The following is a 19092-nucleotide window of genomic DNA, read 5'->3' as shown; positions in this document are numbered from 1 at the left end:
CCCTCCCCCTCCCCCCCCCCCCATAGGTACGTACCTGCCATCATCCCACTTTCATTCCCCGACTGTCTTCATCCCTCTCTTTGCTCCATATCCGAGTATCCCTCTCCGTCCGTCTCTCTCGGCTTCGCTATCTCCCCCCCCTTGCCCCCCTCCTCCCCCCTCCTTACGACGGAACCACCCCTCACGGCGTCCCAACCACCCTCCGCGCCTGCCTACGCCTCCCGCGTTGCCCCGGCAACTCAGCTTGGGGTTGGCCACAGCCGCCTCTGAGCATACCAGCTCCATTCAGCGTCCTCGCTGCACCCCGCGTAGGATGCCTGACCCCCCTTCCCCCTCTTTCCGCACCCCCTATGTCGAAACCCCTCGTCCTGTCTTGCTTCTCTCTTTCTCTTTCATCGTGCCCCCTGAAGGGGCAGGAAGCACCCCCGCGCCGTATCACCCGTTAGCTTTCCCCGTCCTTCCTTCTCCCCTCATCGTACCACCTCCATCTCTGCCGGTATTACCAACCCTCCCCTCGCGCCCCTCTCGTCCTTTTTCCCCTTGGGGAAAATGGAGGAACTTCTCTGGAAGCCAGCCGGATTAATGTATTTCGAATAATTCATGCATCTACTTACTGTTAACGGGACCAATTTATGTTTCACCTTTTCACGAAAGCACGAGGGGGTGCCTGGATGACTACATCGGATTTACTAGCTTCACCTTTCCTGCATACCGTTAACGCGTAATCCTCCGGGTTTGCCATTTTATACCCGCACCCTTTGCCACTTCGTAATACCGCTTAACACTTTAAGGCTCGCTTGGATGCGAACTTCGTTTTCAAATGTTGAAGTCCCTAATAGCCAACTCGTGACGGGCTGCTGCGAAAATGCATTTATTTCTTTTGGCGAATGACGTCACTGAAATTCTATAATAATACGAATATCAAATATTACGCGCGCGAAAATTGTAAAAATATTGTATTTTTGGTGACGAAGTGTTACTTGGGTATTTGATAAAAATAAATCTACTGTGTATGCATATTATTACTGTCTCGTGAACTATTTATATATTTTTTTTTGGTTATATATATATATATTTCAGTTTACGTACACTTCGTGATACGTACAGTGTACTAGAGAATCGCTTGATTTTCCGAGAATATTTTTCGTGTCACGCGTGAAAATTATTTTTATCGTGAACTTACTATAATATTTACCGATAAACGAGTAATGGATAGCAAACAATTAGTAACTCTTGTCTTTCTCATTATTTTGTCGTCTGCTCTTTTTTTTTTGTTTTTAATATTAAATTTAGCCAACCGGAAATGTTAAATATTCCACCGGAGACACGCTTCGTTCGATGAGACTTAGGAAAATAATTGGAGCTCTTTTCTCCTCGTTGTTCTCCTCAAGAGCTTGTAGCCCGTAGTTCCTGACTCGACGCGGTCCTCGTAGACTCTCGAGGAAGCTTCTTTCATCGCAGGAGGGAACCGAAATTGACGTGAAATGAAATTGAAATAAGAAAAAAAAAATAAAAAAGCATAGCAGCCACTGCTAACAGCTTTTCGTGCTAGCAAACGGTGCCGCACAAAAACGATTTTAAATCTCATATTTTTTTACAATTAAATAAAGACCCTTTTCAATTTAAAAAAATATATCACTCATACCAGAACGAATGTTTTGTAGAACAATATACGAATTTCAATGCTACCCTCGAATAAAGGTACCTGCATATTGGGTACACCGTCATTATGAAATTTATTCAGTGACTATAGGTCAGCACTGGCGTACACTTATTCACTTTAAAAAATATCTATATTTTCGTAATTTAATCATCTAATTTGATAATTGTAGAAATTTATCTCTTTTTCGTAAATCAATATATATTTTCAATGACTCTAACAATGTATGCATTAATAAATGCTTAAATCGTGTAAGATGGCGTAACCAGTATTGCACTTTCGTGTATTAGTGTTATAAAGGATATTGATAAATTTTAATAACCCACCGTTAGTTGTGTTTAATTTTCTAATTATCATCTGTTCAGATACCATAATTCGATTGGTAGTTATCGATAATGCGATCGTACGCCTGAGGATCAGTCGCGCAACTATGTGACAAACATTATGGTCATACGGCGTTTGATGTGGGCGCAATTGTTATATGCCTATACGTTAATAATTAGATGGGGAAATGAGAGGTCGAGGGGATTTGCAAATATTCCATAATATTTAGTTTTCAAGTATAAAGGTATTTCACATTTTATTTATTCCTCGAAATATTCTCATGTATCGGTAGCCATCGTGCAGTACTGAATAATAGTATTACTTATTTAATTTAAAAAAATTCCCAACTGCGTCGGTAAAACAGAATTTAAGAATATCGAAAATTATTTTTCCAATTGTTTTATATTCCAATATATATATTATTTCTGTTCATGATATCGAATTAATCAGTACAAATGTTTTGTAGCCGTCTGTTATTCAACGTGCATCACACGGCAGATCTACGTACTTTGCTTTGATCCTCAACCCCGATATACCAGTGATCACAGCTGTGAGACAACTTGACACTCGACCAAGAACCGTTTAAGTACCATTGTCAGGTAGACCAATATAACATCACTCTGCATTAGGGATCCTGTACGTAAACCCCTATAGAATTACCGAATTCGACACCAATTAAAAATATCTCACAATATCAATACGTCACGTGGACTTCCAGTGGCGCAGCTGATAAACTTTAAATACTACAAGATATAAATATACACAGTAAATAGCAGGTAATTACCATAATCTCTTTATCAGACGCATGAAAATGATATTTGATGAGTTTATAGTTTATTTAAAATGTAATAAATAAACAAGGTAAAGGACGGATAAAGCAGCGATGTACGAATTGAAATAGAATACACAGTAGAGGTACAGCCAGTGTAAAATCATTGTAAAATACGGTAGGAGGAGAGATGAAAGATTGGATGCGTGGGTGGGTAGTTCAGTGAATGGATGTCCTATGACAGAGACTGTACATCGGTTAGTAGATATAGATATCCAGTATCCAGACGTCCTTCCCCGCTGGCGTGGCATGCCAACCAACGAGCCGGGGCCGCTTTTGCTTTGTGCGCGTCGGGCGGTGGTACATCAAAGCCTTCTAGTTCCCGCTCCGGCCTTTGACGGCTGCGTCGCAGCCGCTCAGTCATCGTTCAGTAGCGGGCCGGCTCGCTGGATGCAGTGCAACGTAGTCAGGACGTTTTGCCGACGGGTGCCGCGCGTGAAACGCTTGCGATTATGTCGCTGAGGGGTAGCAAGAGTGTGCGTAGCAAAGTGGCTAGAAAAGGGCGGAAAGTGCGTACTCCGCAGCACAGCGGTGCTGCTGCTGCTGCTGCTGGTGAACGAAGCGATCGAGGTGATCGAGGAACCGGGGAGACGACGACGGGGAAAGCCGCACCGCGCGAGGGTCGATGCGCGACGCGCATGCGCGAACCCCTGGATACGAAGACCCTGGAAAATGCCCTGGTACGCTGGGTCGAGAGACAACGGCGAAATCATCTTTCTACGTCGCACTACCAGGTACCAGAGGTTAAGACTCGACGTCGGAAGGATTGCGTTCTGGAGTATAAGGCTGATCGGGTGGTGCGTCAGGATCACGAGGGGAAGGAGGTGGACGAGGAAGATAGAGATCAGGATAGAAACTTAAAAAAGATAGCAGATGAGGAAGTTGAAGTCGAAGAGGATTCCGTGGTCAAGAAGGAGGAAGAGAAACCGCTGGAGGAACTGGCCGAATATCTTACCTCGGAGGGTTCTTCCGATACCAAGAGAACCAAGGAGGAGATGAGTTCAGCAGGCATGGGGACGCGGGATTCGGAGGCTGGAATCCTCGGGGAAGGTCTGTCCGGTGAACTCGAAGACAACGGAGGAACCGATGGGACCGGAAAGTGGGAACAAAGGTACTGCACGACAAGAGCACAATCTAATTCCGTGAAGTCACCCTCCACTGGCTCTTCTTCCGAGGTCAACTCGGTAACTTCCTCCTCTCTGACCGCTACCACCACGACTGCCCCGCATGCGCCAATCGAAACTCTTAAATCCGCCTTGGAAGGCTACGATTACAGTAGAATCTATCTCGCACATGTTTCTTTCTTAGACTGGCGTGACCTGCCCGGACTCCGTGCCAAGAATGGGGAGAGGGTTTGGGTGGTGGGAGCAGCGGATCAAGAAGGTCGTCATCGGACTAGACTCCTCGTGGCTGGACGACATTGGCGGCCACGTTGTCTAAGCAAAGTGAACATGCTCAGCCAGCCTGTCGTTTACGCGGGTGGTGGTAGAGGTTCCCTAACAGCTGATCTCTTCCTCTGGTGGTTCCATCATGAGTTCGCAGTGACAGCCTTGGCCATGCATCCCGACGGAGCCATCCTGGTTGCCGAGAGCGCCGACTACCTTCCACCGGAGAACGAATGTGTCACGGCCGATGGTCTCGTACGGCTTTTCGTCATCCCCAGCGACTGTCTCGAGCCAGAACTCGTGAAGGCCGAATTACGCGTCCGCCTCGCGGGGACCATTCTCTCCGGATCCTGCGTCTATTCGGCAAGACTAGCCAACTGTCGAAACAGTCTCGCGCGATATCTCAAAAAGTTCACTCTGAAGGAGGCCTTTGTCGCTCTTCACCAAGCTTGGTTGGACATCCGTTCGGAGACGTTCACTCGTTGCTGGATCATCCTTCACAACCAAGATGATACCCAGCACCCGCCATCAGGCGTGACCATGTCTCCGAGACCTCATCGAGCATCCGATCACAATGCCGACAGGATGCTCCTCCTGGAGTTGCGGAATCTCGCTCACGACGCTGGCCTTGACACCAGGGACTCCGACCTGGCCGATTGGATGCTCGATGACGAAAGCAAACTCGCGCAGCGCGTCAAGAATGAAATCGCGGAAGCAGAGAAGAGCGAGGTATCGGAGAACGAGGAAGACCTCGATGAGGACGAGGACGAAGGACCCAACGCCGACGAGGCCGCCAAGCTCCTCTCACGCGTGCTTCTCTGGATGGAGAGGGAGCCTTTCGATCCTGGACTTCTCCTGGCGGCCAGATCAATGCGCGATACCGCCGCCCTTATGGTAAGCACCGGCTGATAAGCGACAAACTACTCTATTGATCGTCGCAGCGCTACGCGCCGAGATAGAGAGGCTGTTGTTTAATTTAAGGCTCGGGCTAATCTCATCGAGAGCGCTTTTTCCTGCGCTGCTGTCTGCGTTGCTGATGTCCTTGGCTAACGCAAGGCCGTGGATTCCAGTTAGCGAAGGACACTGGCAATAAGGTCCCGGACCAGGTGTCTTGTCATCCATCAGCTCAGAACATGGCTGCCAACTGATCGTTATATCGAAGTTTTATTTAAACGAACGCCATCGTTCGTGAAGATCATCGAACATTTTCAGCTCATCCATTGAAATATAATTTACAATAGCGAACATCCAATTTTATGCTGCACGCGGAATTTAACTCGGGTGCATAATGCGATTTAGCCAGAAATTGCTAAGTGGATATTCAGAGTGGAACACGCGTCTGCGCTTCTACATGAAATCCCACTATCCCACCACTCCTGTTTCCTGAACAGTAACGAATATATATTTACCCTCGTTCGATCCTCCCTAAAATATCTTACACGTAATAAGAAAATAAGATGAACCAAGACACAGTTTACTCTCACGAATATTCGAGGGAGAGGAAAATATGTCTTATTTGAATTTCTTCAATTTTCAAAATCCTGCAAATTTTCAAATAATTACCTGCGTTCGACTGAATGTTCTTTTTGCCTCCTTCAATTGTTTTTTTTCTACGTTCAATTATTATTCTCTGAGCAACAGATGACGCAAACCTTCACCAACGACGTATCTACCTTTCTGTTCCAGGCAAGCAAAATGGGCCTGGCTGGGACGCATCCGAGTGGACTACCCTTTTTCTGCCCCAATGGGGACCACCTAACGCAACCACCCCCAGCACACATGGGCATTCCACCGTATGGGGCACTGGACGCTGGGAAGGCGGCCGCGGCGGCCGGTGAGTACTGGCCACCCCACGGGCCATCCCCACACCCCACACACTGGAAACGACTTCTTGCCGCAGCAGCCTCCACAGGTCAGCTCCGCTTCGCCACTCACACCTCTACATACATACGTGTATATATTGTACATACACGCGCGCGCACACATGAGCGCGAGCGCGCGTCTTGACCACACGCTATATATATCACAGATATATTTATGCATTTTTCATACATCGAATTCCGATAATAGAATGTTTTTAACATTTTTTTGTTGTTCACTAATTAACGGATTAGAGTTTTAATATACTGAAAATAGTTTTGTTTATTGAAAGTTACTAGGTCTTTTTGCATATGTAAAATTATGTATGCAATTTTTTTTACCTTTTCAATTCCGTTTGATTTCGCGGCAATATTTATTTATACATTTGCCGCTCTAATGCGTTCGTTACTCATCGGATTCCGATACGAGTTCGTGATAAATACTGAGTAGTAATGATAACGCGAAAGGTAATACTGATAATGACGGGCAGACTTTTGAATAGCAACGGAACGAGACGAGTTATTTATGTTGGCGTTGTATATTGTGTCGAGAGAGTTAATCAAAATCATTTCATTTCGCGGAGATTCGCTAAACCGAAAAGGGATAAAATGTTGAAATAGCATTCCCTCGTGGTACGTTGAGACTGCAGAATGACGCACACATTACACAAATTAATTTCATACGCTTTTGTTAATTGTTCACTGCAAATTTAGCACACACAATTGAAGCGGTGGAGGCGTTTTAGCTGAAAAGCAAAATAAATTGAAGAAAAAAAAATATATGAGAAACCGGGATGTGGGCGGTGGTGGATGGTGGTGGTGGCTGAGGTGGAAGTTGCTGTAACTTACATCAAAAACCAATAAAACAGGACGTTGCATGATTAAACTTAGCAGTGAAATTACTAAAAAATTTGCGTTTTACTTTTTCTGAAATTTCAAAAAAAACAACTGCAAATTTTAATCACGAACCACACTGTGCACTTTTAATATTTACGCACTTTGCACCTACCCTTCAATTTATTATAATATTCAAAGTTGTACGAATAGTCACTGCTGTTCATTGGACAATCAACAAATCAGACACATTACCTACAATTAAGTAATTACTCTCTTAAAAACATTTGTTTTCACCGATATACCCATAAATTGTTGACGTTTAAAATTTGATTTTATATATCATTCTGCACGGTAACTCAAAGTTAGCTAGCCCTGTAAAATTCTGACAATCGTCATTCCCCTTTAAAAAAGTTGATAAAATCTTTAAGAAATAATAATATCACGATCGTAAGAGTACCAGATGCATATCGCACTCTCGATCCAGATAGCACCTTCTTTCCGTGATTACTAGTACTCGCATCAAGTTAAAAATTGAACGAGAACCAGAAAACCAGATATATATGATCTGTAATTATCGAAAGATGTAAATATTTAAATGCTGTAAATATTGTAAACAGACTAAAATAATGTAAACAAAAACTAACCTCATATATGAAAGTCTCGATTATAATCCTAGACAACGCCTTGGTCTGGTAAAAGAAATATTAATGACACGTGACACTTGAATTCCCAACGAATGAATTTTTCCAAATAACTTTTGTCAATCGACAGTTAAAAATTGATTTCCACGCGAAAGCAATGAATGTAGAATCATCGCGATATGGGGTAACGCAAAACGGTGCCTCGTAGATATCGATACATCTGTGAATATAATTGAAGAAATATTTCTTATCGAGTTGAGGGTTGCGGCGATGGTCGATTGAAGGGGGAACATAGTGGGGGAAGTTTTACCTTTAGTGATGAAAAAGCTGGAAGGAGGAATGAAGGGTAGTGAAAAATGCTGAAAAGAGAGGAGAAGAAAGTACGAGGAGGAGAGGCTCGCGAACTGGCGTCGAGTAGGAGAATAAGAGGAGAGGACCTACCATTAGGCTAATCAGCCAGGCATGCAGTCTCCCTCTGGAGCCGGGTCAAGGGGGTTCGGGAGCCACCCTTCATTCTACAGCTTCTCTTGACTTCCCTACCCTCTTCTACCATCCAGTTGTCTACCTTCCAGTCGGTACCATCAACAGTCAATATAAACCCCTGCCAGAAACCCGAAGACGTGAATATCCGGTAGAAGAGTTGGATCATGCGTGATTGTCTCATAGGAATAGAATAAAATACGGGGATGACGAGTAAAAGATCAATTTTCAATTTAATCATATCTTACGTAAAATTCGTTCGTTTTATCGTGGAAATAATTTTTTTTTCTTAAAAAATCCCAAAAAAACGATTGCCATATCGTGCTTTCACCTGGTCTAAAAATATGTGATGTTTTATATAACTCATGGTGCGAGATGGTTGCTGAGACTAATTACCAGTACGTAAATCCTGGAAGAACGAAGAAAAAAATTGTAAAGAAAGGAAATGGAAAATACAAGAAATCGGCTAGAGGTACGCTCTCGAAAGCGTAATTCGCGTTTGTCGACGCCCGGGTTGCCGGGACTCGTATCCACTTTAATTTGAAAGACCCTGTACACCCCACTGTAGGTATCACGATACGCGCGCTCGCCTGCTCTAGAATATGTAGATGGGGTTGATAGCGTTTATGCACGACTACGAGTTCGTATATGGCGGCGCAGTTCTTTGTCTTGCAAACGAGCGAACGTTTCCTCTTTCCTCTCACTCCTTGGCTGACTCGGTCACTCTCTCTCTCTCTCTCTCTCTCTCTCTCTCTCTCTCTCTCTCTCTCTCTCTCTCTCTCTCTCTCTCTCTCTCTCTCTCTCTCTCTCTCTCTCTTCTCATCCCCGTCTCACTCGTTATTCCCTACTCTTTCCCTGACTCCATCCCTCTTGAATGCTCTTGATCGTTCCTACAGGCACTCCTCTATCGCATATAGCGTTACACTCGAATCGAAGAACCCGTCATCACCTTGTACTTCCACGAGTATTTCTAATTAGCTCCAGTTTTCGATTTCTCTCCTGTTTATTTGAGAATTTGCGCCAAGAGGGCGGCGTCGATAGAAACGACGGGGGAATGTGGGTAGGAGGCTGTGGCAGAGTCCTCATCCCCCGTCGTTTCAGAAATGGTGCATCGATCCGTTTCATTTTTGCATCCTGTCGCCGTCTCCCCTTTCTGCCGACCCTATCCTGCACCTTTACTCTGTCCCACGTACATTATACAGCTAATTTTAAGTCAATTGTCGATATTTATTGGAAACTCCCTCGAAGCCCCCACAACCGTGCCCACAATTCTGCTACATATTAATTCCATTAGCCGTACGACTTAGCAGGCTCAGCCAATCAGAACCAGTTGTTTATCATCGTCATACAAGAGGTGACGACGTTGCTCAAAATTCAGTTAATTAGTCGTACACCGAACGACCATCTATATAGCCATTGACTACTAAACTAGAAGTTTTGGAATTTTCATCACAGGGTCTGTTCACACGAAGATTCACAAACCCGCGATCCGATTACACTAAAATTATCATACAAGCTGGTTCACCTAACCTAAGAATGTTGGATAAGACATTTTTAGATAGAAAATAAACAAATTCATTTTCATTCATCGAAACCGGAATTATTCAGAGCGTACATATTAGTCTTCAAAATTCAGGGTTGTGCGATTGCGCAATATATGTATATATAGGTATACAGGGTGTTCGTTATGAAACGCACTGTAGTAATACCGTTGCATTCCTTGTCAAATTCTAAGGAATACGTGTATTTTGATTTTTTATTTCATGTATCAAAATTTCGAGAAAATCAAGGTTGAAGTTGCAGTAACGCGACCAATCAGAACGCGTTTAAACGGAGCGTAGATGACGTCGCGAGCCAGCCCGCAAGACCTGCTTACACTAGGCCAATAACACTAAGAGTATCGTCGTAGTGTCCCTGTTTATCTGCATGTAATTGAGTAAGACACAAGAGACGATACTCTTAGTGTTATCGGCCTTGTGTAAGCAGGCCTTGTGGGCTGACTTGCGACGTCATCTACGCTCCGTTTAAACGCGTTCTGATTGGTCGCGTTACTGCAACTTCAACCTTGATTTTCTCGAAATTTTGATACATGAAATAAAAAATCAAAATACACGTATTCCTTAGAATTTGACAAGGAATGCAACGGTATTACTACAGTGCGTTTCATAACGAACACCCTGTATACCTATATATACATATATTGCGCAATCGCACAACCCTGAATTTTGAAGACTAATATGTACGCTCTGAATAATTCCGGTTTCGATGAATGAAAATGAATTTGTTTATTTTCTATCTAAAAATGTCTTATCCAACATTCTTAGGTTAGGTGAACCAGCTTGTATGATAATTTTAGTGTAATCGGATCGCGGGTTTGTGAATCTTCGTGTGAACAGACCCTGTGATGAAAATTCCAAAACTTCTAGTTTAGTAGTCAATGGCTATATAGATGGTCGTTCGGTGTACGACTAATTAACTGAATTTTGAGCAACGTCGTCACCTCTTGTATGACGATGATAAACAACTGGTTCTGATTGGCTGAGCCTGCTAAGTCGTACGGCTAATGGAATTAATATGTAGCAGAATTGTGGGCACGGTTGTGGGGGCTTCGAGGGAGTTTCCAATAAATATCGACAATTGACTTAAAATTAATAATATCCGACATGACGGGATTGACGCGTCACTCTATTGCATTGATATCAGGTTTTGCTGATTAATGAGTTCAGCTAGAATGTAAGGGCGATAAGGGTGGCGTGGGTCGTAAGGTTAGTAAGGGTAGTAAGGGTGTCGTTCGTACCAGGCTTGAGCTTAACAATCGCATAACACGGTACCACCTTGCACTGCTTGCACTTTCTACCTCACGCAGTTCGGTTTGAAAAATGTCAACCTTACATTATTGGTCCACTACTAGAATACACCATTCGATCAGTCGGTTAGTATTGTTCCTGATTATTAATAAAAATAATAATCACTGAAATTTCATTCGATTCTCGTACTTATCGAATTCCTTCGATTTCTTTTAATTCCTGTCTCACTTCCTTCTCGTTCGCTGTGTAACGACGGTCAACCTGTCGTTAACGTTTTTTTTTCTTTTCCTCCTTCGGGATCTAATAGAAGGAAATAGAATAGAAACGGACGCGAGGCAAAATGCTGAAAACTGGCAGCGACGAAGTCGAGTATGCAAGCCGCATACCGCATGCGGCACACGGAACTTCGGGTTGTTCGGGAATAAAAGAGTAATTTTCCGGGTGGTGAGACGCCGATAATGGGGTTGCAGACTGCCGAGTCGACTGGAAAGTGATTAAGCACACATGACAGAGCTCGCGGACTCGCCAGGATATTACGTACCTCCGCCCGTTCCCTTCTCCCACCCTTCTTCATCCTCTCCCATAGTTCCAACCTGCTCCCTCCCCCCTCCCAAACTCAGTCAGTCCAAAATCCCATCCATCCGTTTCCGAACTGCCATTATATACCTGTAAGGGTTTATGGAGATGTCTAGTCGATTAGATCTACCCCTTTTATACTCTGATTCTACACTTGGACCTTGGATACCTTAAAGATCTTTCGACTTATCAGGTTAACCGACATCCTCGATGATATCCGCAACGTCTTTAGAGAGAGGCATTATTTTATTTCGTTTTTATAAATGACGGAAGCATTCCATAATGAAAAGTACAGATTTTTATTTGTATAAAAAAATAATTTTTTTCATACTAATGACAATCTAGTAGGATAAACACGTACCTGTGTGTTTAAAAATTTTTGTTAAATTGAAATTACCGCTTTCAAAGTAAAGTGACGGCATAGGTACAGGCCTTCCGCTATGCTGAATACAAAATCCATTCCGTACTTCAATAAAATGCTCATACGTGAGAATTCGCATACCATCGAGTACATTTAAATTTTCAAACTGCAGTTTTCCCAGAATCCACATTTCATGCGAAACGATTCGTTCGCAAGTTGAACCCTAGCAAATTTTCCAAGCTGCCTCAATATACCGAAAATACCATCGACAGCCTCATAATCATTCACGGTGAACCTATTAAAAAAAGTCTGTACTAAATTTTGAAAAATATACCAGACCTCACTCGAAACTGCTCATATCACGTCCCAATCGTCACGCTATCGTTATGAATTGGTGTAACGCGAGTGTTTTTGTCGTATCGCCCTGAGAAAAAAAAGACAAGTTCAGTGAACGTCCGAGGGATATTCACAGAGGGTAGGACAGTCTCATTACGGAAAACGGGTGGACCGTTAATTATGATTTCAGGGCTCGAGTGGCTCTATCGCACAAAACCACGCGTTGGCTAACCGACGGGGTCCTGAAGCCCCACCCTAATTCGCCTCGAGGACACGCAAGCGACTCTAGCTAAAAAAAAAATAAAAAATAATCATACAGGGGTAAAGTTGGTTGGGGCAAGGGAGTAAAAAGAGTGTGAACCAGCCAACTGAATAGCAGTACATATATATATATATAGAGAGAGAGAGAGAGACGGCGAGATTGTAGGATACCAAAGTGTATCTCGAAGTATTCATAAGCCAGACGCGAGAAGTATTGGCCTCGTCATAGTGTTCCAGGCTTCCCGATACCCCGGGCTCTTGTCGGCCCTTATGAAGCCAATTATTTCGTTCAGCAAAGGCGCGCGTACCAGCCTTCACTCTATCCAGTCCTCAGCCTTCGACCCTCAAACCTCTGTACCCTCACCCACCCCAACAGCTTCAAATCCCTACCACCCTTATGTACTATCGCAGTAGGACCTTATGTATAGCACGTAGTAGTTTCACTCGCCAGCCAATCGCTACATCGACGCTTGTGGGTTTTCGATAATTGGTGAAGCTGTGGCTCCGCCTGCTCTTTACATCCTTTATTTCTCTCTCAACCCTCTCTACCCTTTAACAGGTCAGCAAACCGATCTTTAGATCCTTGCGTTACAGATACTTCACTTGATTATTATAGATCTTTCGCGAATTGATACCAAGCAGATATTTTGGTAGTTGATAATTGATAAAGCGATAAAGAGGGGCTGGTAGGAGGGGGGAGAGGACCTTGAAGGATCGCCGTGTCAGGGACAATTAATATGCTTAAGTAACGGGTGGGGAATTACGGTAGTAGGTGAAACGCGATAGTAATAATCATTGTAACTAATTGGCCGTTTCTACGTTATATACCGGGTGTCGGATATTGCGCGAGGAGGGTGTGGCTAGTAACCAGTGGGGTAACGTTCAATAGTAGAGCACAGACAGAGCGGAGTACGTTGCTTGTTTGCAGTGCAAACCGAACGTTATCGATATCAAATGCATAGTCTGCTTCGTTCGTTCTATCAACGTGCTTTTCTTTGATCTTCCTGTAATAATGTTTATTCTAGATTTGTTTAATACGTACCGCCAATGTAAATATGCCCGGTATTTTGGTAGCCGTAGGTGAACGGCTTTTTATACTTATGCCGTGTGTAGCAGATTATTAAAATTATTAATACCGTTAGTTACAATCTGCCGATTGTAATTTTACTTAAACAAAAATTGCATTTACTATTAACATACACTTTTTTTTCATTATTACAGGTGAATATGTGAAACGTGGTAATTTTTTTTCACCAATTAACTCTGATCCCTTGGTGTCATTGTAGCGTTACTCTTGTGTTTCAGGTCTGACGAGAGCGCCAATGTACCCCTTTTCTACGGGACAATACCCCTACCCCATGCTCAGTCCGGAAATGACGCAAGTCGCCGCTTCGTGGTGAGTGAGGCTTACAGAAATTAGAATATACGAATATATCACGTGCAGTAAGCTTTTGCAAGTTGTCGGTAGTACTCTAAAAATAAAAGGACAGATTTCTTTTATGTAAAAATAAAAATGCAAGATTGAGTTATAAAATCTTTTTTTTTTTTGAGGAGTGAAAAAATCAGCTTTGACGAAGGATGTAAATTTACGTATATGTACATTGCTCATCCTGTGACTCGTGCTGCATTTCTAAAGGGCGACTAACTATGCAAATAATTCATTATTCAGAATTTCACCTAGAACTGGTTGAAAGCTCAAACGGAATATGTAGGGTAGATCGGTGGCGGGTAAGTCCAACAGGCCAAGTGGTGGAGCAAAGCAAAATAGTGCTTGCTTGTATTCTGGATATTCGCATTCAAGTCCAGTTTCCAAGAAAATCTCGAGATAAGTACCAAGGATTGCGGTCGGTCAACCGGTCATCCTCTCAGTTCCGGTCTATTAGACCGAATACACCCTTACTACCCTTACTACACCCTTACTACTTCGCTCACTTAGAAGCCTTCTTCCCTTCCTTGTTATTTGCTTTCTGCCTGACCCACCGCAAATTGAGATTTTTCACGGGTGATTAGCTCTTCTTTTCTCAATTAGGAAGAACAGCCTCTTCCCTCGGGAGATTCATCTCTTCATTTATATTTTCATGTATTCCAAAGCGTATAGAAGAGTTTAGAGGATCTGAGAGTCGCCCTGTAATCCTATAGTATTGTATATGCTATTATACAGATTTTTAATAAGAGTCGAAATAACGTCAGAAAACTATTCAATAAAATGTTGGAGTACTACTGTCTAATATCTACAGCCTTGCACATAGCATTTTGTACTATATTTTAAGAGAACATGTCGATCGAATTCCGTTACTCATGTACCGCATAAGCCAATGACACATGTACATGCTTATAAATTATTTCAGGCATACACCAAGCATGTACCCTATCTCGCCAGCGAGTGCTGGCTTCCGAAGTCCGTATCCTACGAGTTTACCCATTACAAGTTCTAGTTTACCAAGGTCAGTGTACGATGAAAATTATTACTCTATGTAATAGTTCATAAGGTTTAGTTGTTCGTAATATTTCTCGTTATACTAACTTTGTGAAATTTTCAGTGATCTCTACCGGTTTTCGCCGACGGGTCTTATGCCACCTCATCCTGGACTAAGTCCGCACGCACATGCGTTAGCGTCACACGCATTGGTATCTTCAGCGCCGAAAGCTGATCATTCCACCTTGGATCATAATCATAGGTATGTTAAATTAATGACAAAGTATTCTTTCAGAGAATCCCGAGATCATGGATCCCTTAATATACCTATCCACTTCACTTCTCGTCATCCTGTGCCTGCAACTTTGTGAACCAAAGAATCGAAGACTCGTCAGATGTTGTGTAATGGAAGGAGTGGCGAATTCTGCAAGTAGAATCAGTTGACGCACGCCGAGTCGATAAGGAATGCATGGAAAATCGATAAAGAAGAAACGCCAGTTATACTTCGAAAATGGTTATTCGATGTGAATCGAATGGTAAATGCAAGCGGAATATCAAGGAACTTACCCAGAAGCAATATACTTTTTGTCAAACTATCAGTCGGTTACCAGCGCTCAAATCATCTGGTAACTTTTATCAAGCTTGAGAGACCCCGTCGATAAAAAGTGAGACACGTCGCCGTGGGGATGTTGATTCGATCGGTCTGCGGTTACATCAAGGGATAACAGCCCCAACAGCAAGTGTTGCCAACTCCTGAGTTTTCGAATGATAATGGAGGTACTGACGCATTTGAAAAGATAGTTTGAAATATTGCCGTTGGAGGTAGCACATCTCGAGGAATCTTTTACCCCAGCATCGACGACAATAACACTTGTCGAATGGCAAAAGCTAACCCCGCTTCACAGCGTCTGCGCTGCTTTCCCTATGTATTGATCATTACCCTCTTAACAGATTTCTAATTTACATTAGTACTTCTTGGTGATCTCTAGCGGCCTGCATAATTCTGCATGGTTTACGCCATTATACACTGCTCGATTCGTTCGTCCTATTTCTCTTAAGACATAAAATGGCAACTGCCTTCAACTACGTCAGACATTTTTGATAATTAATTATAGCAGTGCTTAGAATTCCTTGATAACTTCTTGAAGAATATTTCGAGTATTTGCGGTTTATTTATTGTCAGTCGTTATGACATAGGCGTACACAAAGACAACCATTTTATCGGATCGAAGTGTCGACGCTACTGTTGCGCCAGAATCTAAAAGCTTTGCTCCTCTCATCTCAATGGGTTCCCGACGAATTCATCGATCCGAAGCCTTTCCGGAACACTAAAGAAGAACTTGGCCTATCACAGAAAAAGATTTACGATACTGACTTTATGCTAATAACAATGATGGCCGCTTCGTTGCCAACTGTACCTGGAATATCCATGATATGTAATATGGTGAAATTGTGTGAGCGGATTCAACAAGGATTCTTGAGAACGAATTGAACAGGAGAAAAGTGAAAATATCAAGAGGACATTTAGTCGTGGAAGGTTTTAACGTCGATTTTAGAAAAACGAAATATTTACAAGCTTTCACGAGGCATGACTTCAGAGATCGATCGTTATGGAGAGCAGAAAAAAAATAATATTCACAGAACGAGATGAAGCGGGGGAATATCCAACGAAAAACCAAAAGGGAGGGAGTCACATAGTATGGCTTGTTTCTATGAAACATCGGAAACCGAGAGGGTGATTCGAAAGGCTCCGCGTAGCATCAAGTGCCACCCCTATAAACTGCCACGACAGCAGCGCCACGAATCCCGCCAAAAAAAAATGCGATTTTCACCCCCACACGAATTATACATTGGAAGGGTACTACGAGATGTAGTTGTAGAGCCATGAATTGCAATGATGGCTCGTGCACCCACCTCCCATCACGGATAATCAATCGTGGAAACACCGCGGCAATATTAGCGACGACGTTTCGCGAAGTAGTCGCGACGTGTTATAAACCACCCCGCTAGGAACATCCTGCGGGGATTTAATAACTGAAGAATCAGCCGCACGGGTCGTCTGTGCAGCACGACTTTGACGGACATAAATGCTAAATATCGCATATGGCGATGGAGCCATTAAAATTGGTGAAAGAGGTGGGGTAGTGAGGGGGGTAGAACGAGTCTGTCTGATTGGAATGAGATGGGATCGGCTGTCTGCTATTTTATTCTGACAATGCCAACGAGATAAAATTGCTAAAGTAACCGCAAGCTAGATTTACTTGTTATTCTTTACCAACGGGTTGAGGTATTTCGATTAAATGTTGCTTGAGGAGGGGATAAAGAGAGTGTTGAAATGGAGGTGACTGTGAAGATCATAAATAATTTTGGCTTGGCCAGTATAAAATTAGGATAAGCATTTCTGGATGGAACTGTATATTGTAAAATAATATTGGTGATGAAGAGCTTGATGACCTTAAGATTGGTAATGACTGAGGATCTTTTTGAAGTTGTGTGTCATCGGTGGATCAAGTGCCAAGAATATAGTTATTGCTAGCGCTGTAGGTGTGAACACTATAATAAAATAATCTTACATGGCAATGGAGCCCGAGTGTCTGGAGCCATTAAATTTAGTGATAAAGAAAAATAGCAATGGCAGGGAATCGACACTCATCGATGAAAATATAGTCAGTTCAATAAAGAGCATCGATAAGGATACAACAGAAGAAACAATAGATAACAATATGGCGATAGTACAGGATGCTGTCAAGACAAGCAATTCAAATTTGCCTACTGCAGATCATAAGATCCTAACGGCTCTTTACATGAGTAGTCTAATGCAAATGTCAAACATGACTATACCACGAAGTGTTACACCACCACCATTTAGTACGCAGCCAAATTTCATGCAGTTGCTTGCTATGGTGGAAGCTCGACATCGTATGTGGCAACAAATGAGTTGGTCCGTCCCACAGAATTTCTTGAGAAACCCATTAACAATGCCACAACCCTATTTCGATGGTCCAGTAACCAATTTGACCGATCAACTATGTAACTCTCAAAATTCTACAGCGACCTATCCTATATCCTCTGTAAAACCTGAATCCACAAATCATGAAACAAAGCAAACTTATTTTAAACGGTAATCTCTCACATTGTATCAGCATGAAATTGTAAAAACCGTTTTATTGTGTCACTTAAATACTATTATCTTGTTACAGGTCTACGATAGAGCAGAAAAACTCGACGTCGTTAGCAACAGACAACACAAAGACACAAGACACAGGGCAACAAAATAATCAAGGTATGTGTGACAAGTTTATTGCTTTGAGATTTACATAATTTTATCAAAAGCTCTCACATCTTTCAATACTGTTTCGATAGACAAAAAGAAACCACACATAAAAAAGCCTTTGAACGCATTTATGCTATATATGAAGGAGATGAGGGCGAAAGTCGTTGCGGAATGTACGTTAAAGGAAAGTGCTGCAATCAACCAAATCCTGGGAAGACGAGTGAGTACCTCACGTAATCGAGAACTTTTACTGCTTGGAACAGTGACTCTTCTTACATCAAAATGTTCAGGCCTTTATAAGAATACTGTAGAAGCTCGCAATTCAATTCCTTTTCACTTTACAATACATGTCATAAGTAAAAAGAAGTCTCATTCGCGACTTTTAATGATGTAAGATAAGTCGGTTCCTTTTAGGGTCAAGATTTCGTTTTGAAGAACGTGGATACCTTTGCGTGGTAACTGGTAAATAAATTCATCAAGCCAACATACACTTGATAATAAAGGAACAGGTTCTTGTGTGAAATGACTTAAATATGTAATTTATTGGTTCAAATAACTTAACATTGAGGTCTCTTTAGTTTGCAAATACCAATATTGGTTAGATTTACGTTGCTACACTGTTCTGACATTTCAAAGTAGTCACAAACAAAACAGTACAACAGTACCCTATCAAGGTATCTGATGAAACATTCTTGCTCCTGCCAATAAGGCTTCCTCGTTATTGAATGCAAAGCACACAGTATACTTACCACAGTACATTCATGTTTAAAGTAAAATAGTATCATTTACAAGAGAATCTACTATAATTCTTACGCAACTCCACAAAGCAGTATAAAGTAATTGAAATAAAATTTCAATTACACTTATTAAGGATTTCGAACAGTTTCTCTTTAAATGATCATAAAATGTGTCTGCCAATAAACAACAAGGCTAAGAGTAGTTCCGACAACTCATCTTGAACAATAGGAAAAATAGTCTAGTCGTTGTGTGCTCGTTCTCGTTACGATTCGACAATCGAAATCTTGACTCCTTCCGAAGTCGCTGCA

At 42.5% G+C, this 19092-nt stretch overlaps 1 protein-coding gene across 9 annotated transcripts in view; it reads left to right on the top strand.

The window, feature by feature from the left end:
• Positions 1-19092, top strand: part of LOC107269034 (protein pangolin, isoforms A/H/I/S) — a 131008-nt gene that overhangs the window by 98201 nt on the left and 13715 nt on the right. For 2 of the 9 annotated variants that reach the window (XM_015742436.1, XM_015742437.1), the window contains exons 4-9: positions 5885-6110; positions 13662-13752; positions 14705-14800; positions 14897-15034; positions 17973-18055; positions 18136-18266. In XM_015742436.1, the coding sequence (XP_015597922.1) occupies positions 5885-6110; positions 13662-13752; positions 14705-14800; positions 14897-15034; positions 17973-18055; positions 18136-18266 (765 nt within the window). Of the gene's footprint in view, positions 1-3087; positions 5093-5884; positions 6111-13661; positions 13753-14704; positions 14801-14896; positions 15035-17972; positions 18056-18135; positions 18267-19092 lie in introns of those variants that run through there. The other 7 variants (XM_025086340.1, XM_015742434.2, XM_015742435.2 and 4 more) reach the window with 7 other exon arrangements.

The sequence above is a fragment of the Cephus cinctus genome, unplaced genomic scaffold (genome assembly GCF_000341935.2).
Source record: "Cephus cinctus unplaced genomic scaffold, Ccin1 Ccin1_scaffold0597, whole genome shotgun sequence".
Lineage (NCBI taxonomy): Eukaryota > Metazoa > Arthropoda > Insecta > Hymenoptera > Cephidae > Cephus > Cephus cinctus.
The sequence above is the reverse complement of the archived record's forward strand: the minus strand, read 5'-3'. Positions and strand labels throughout refer to the sequence as shown.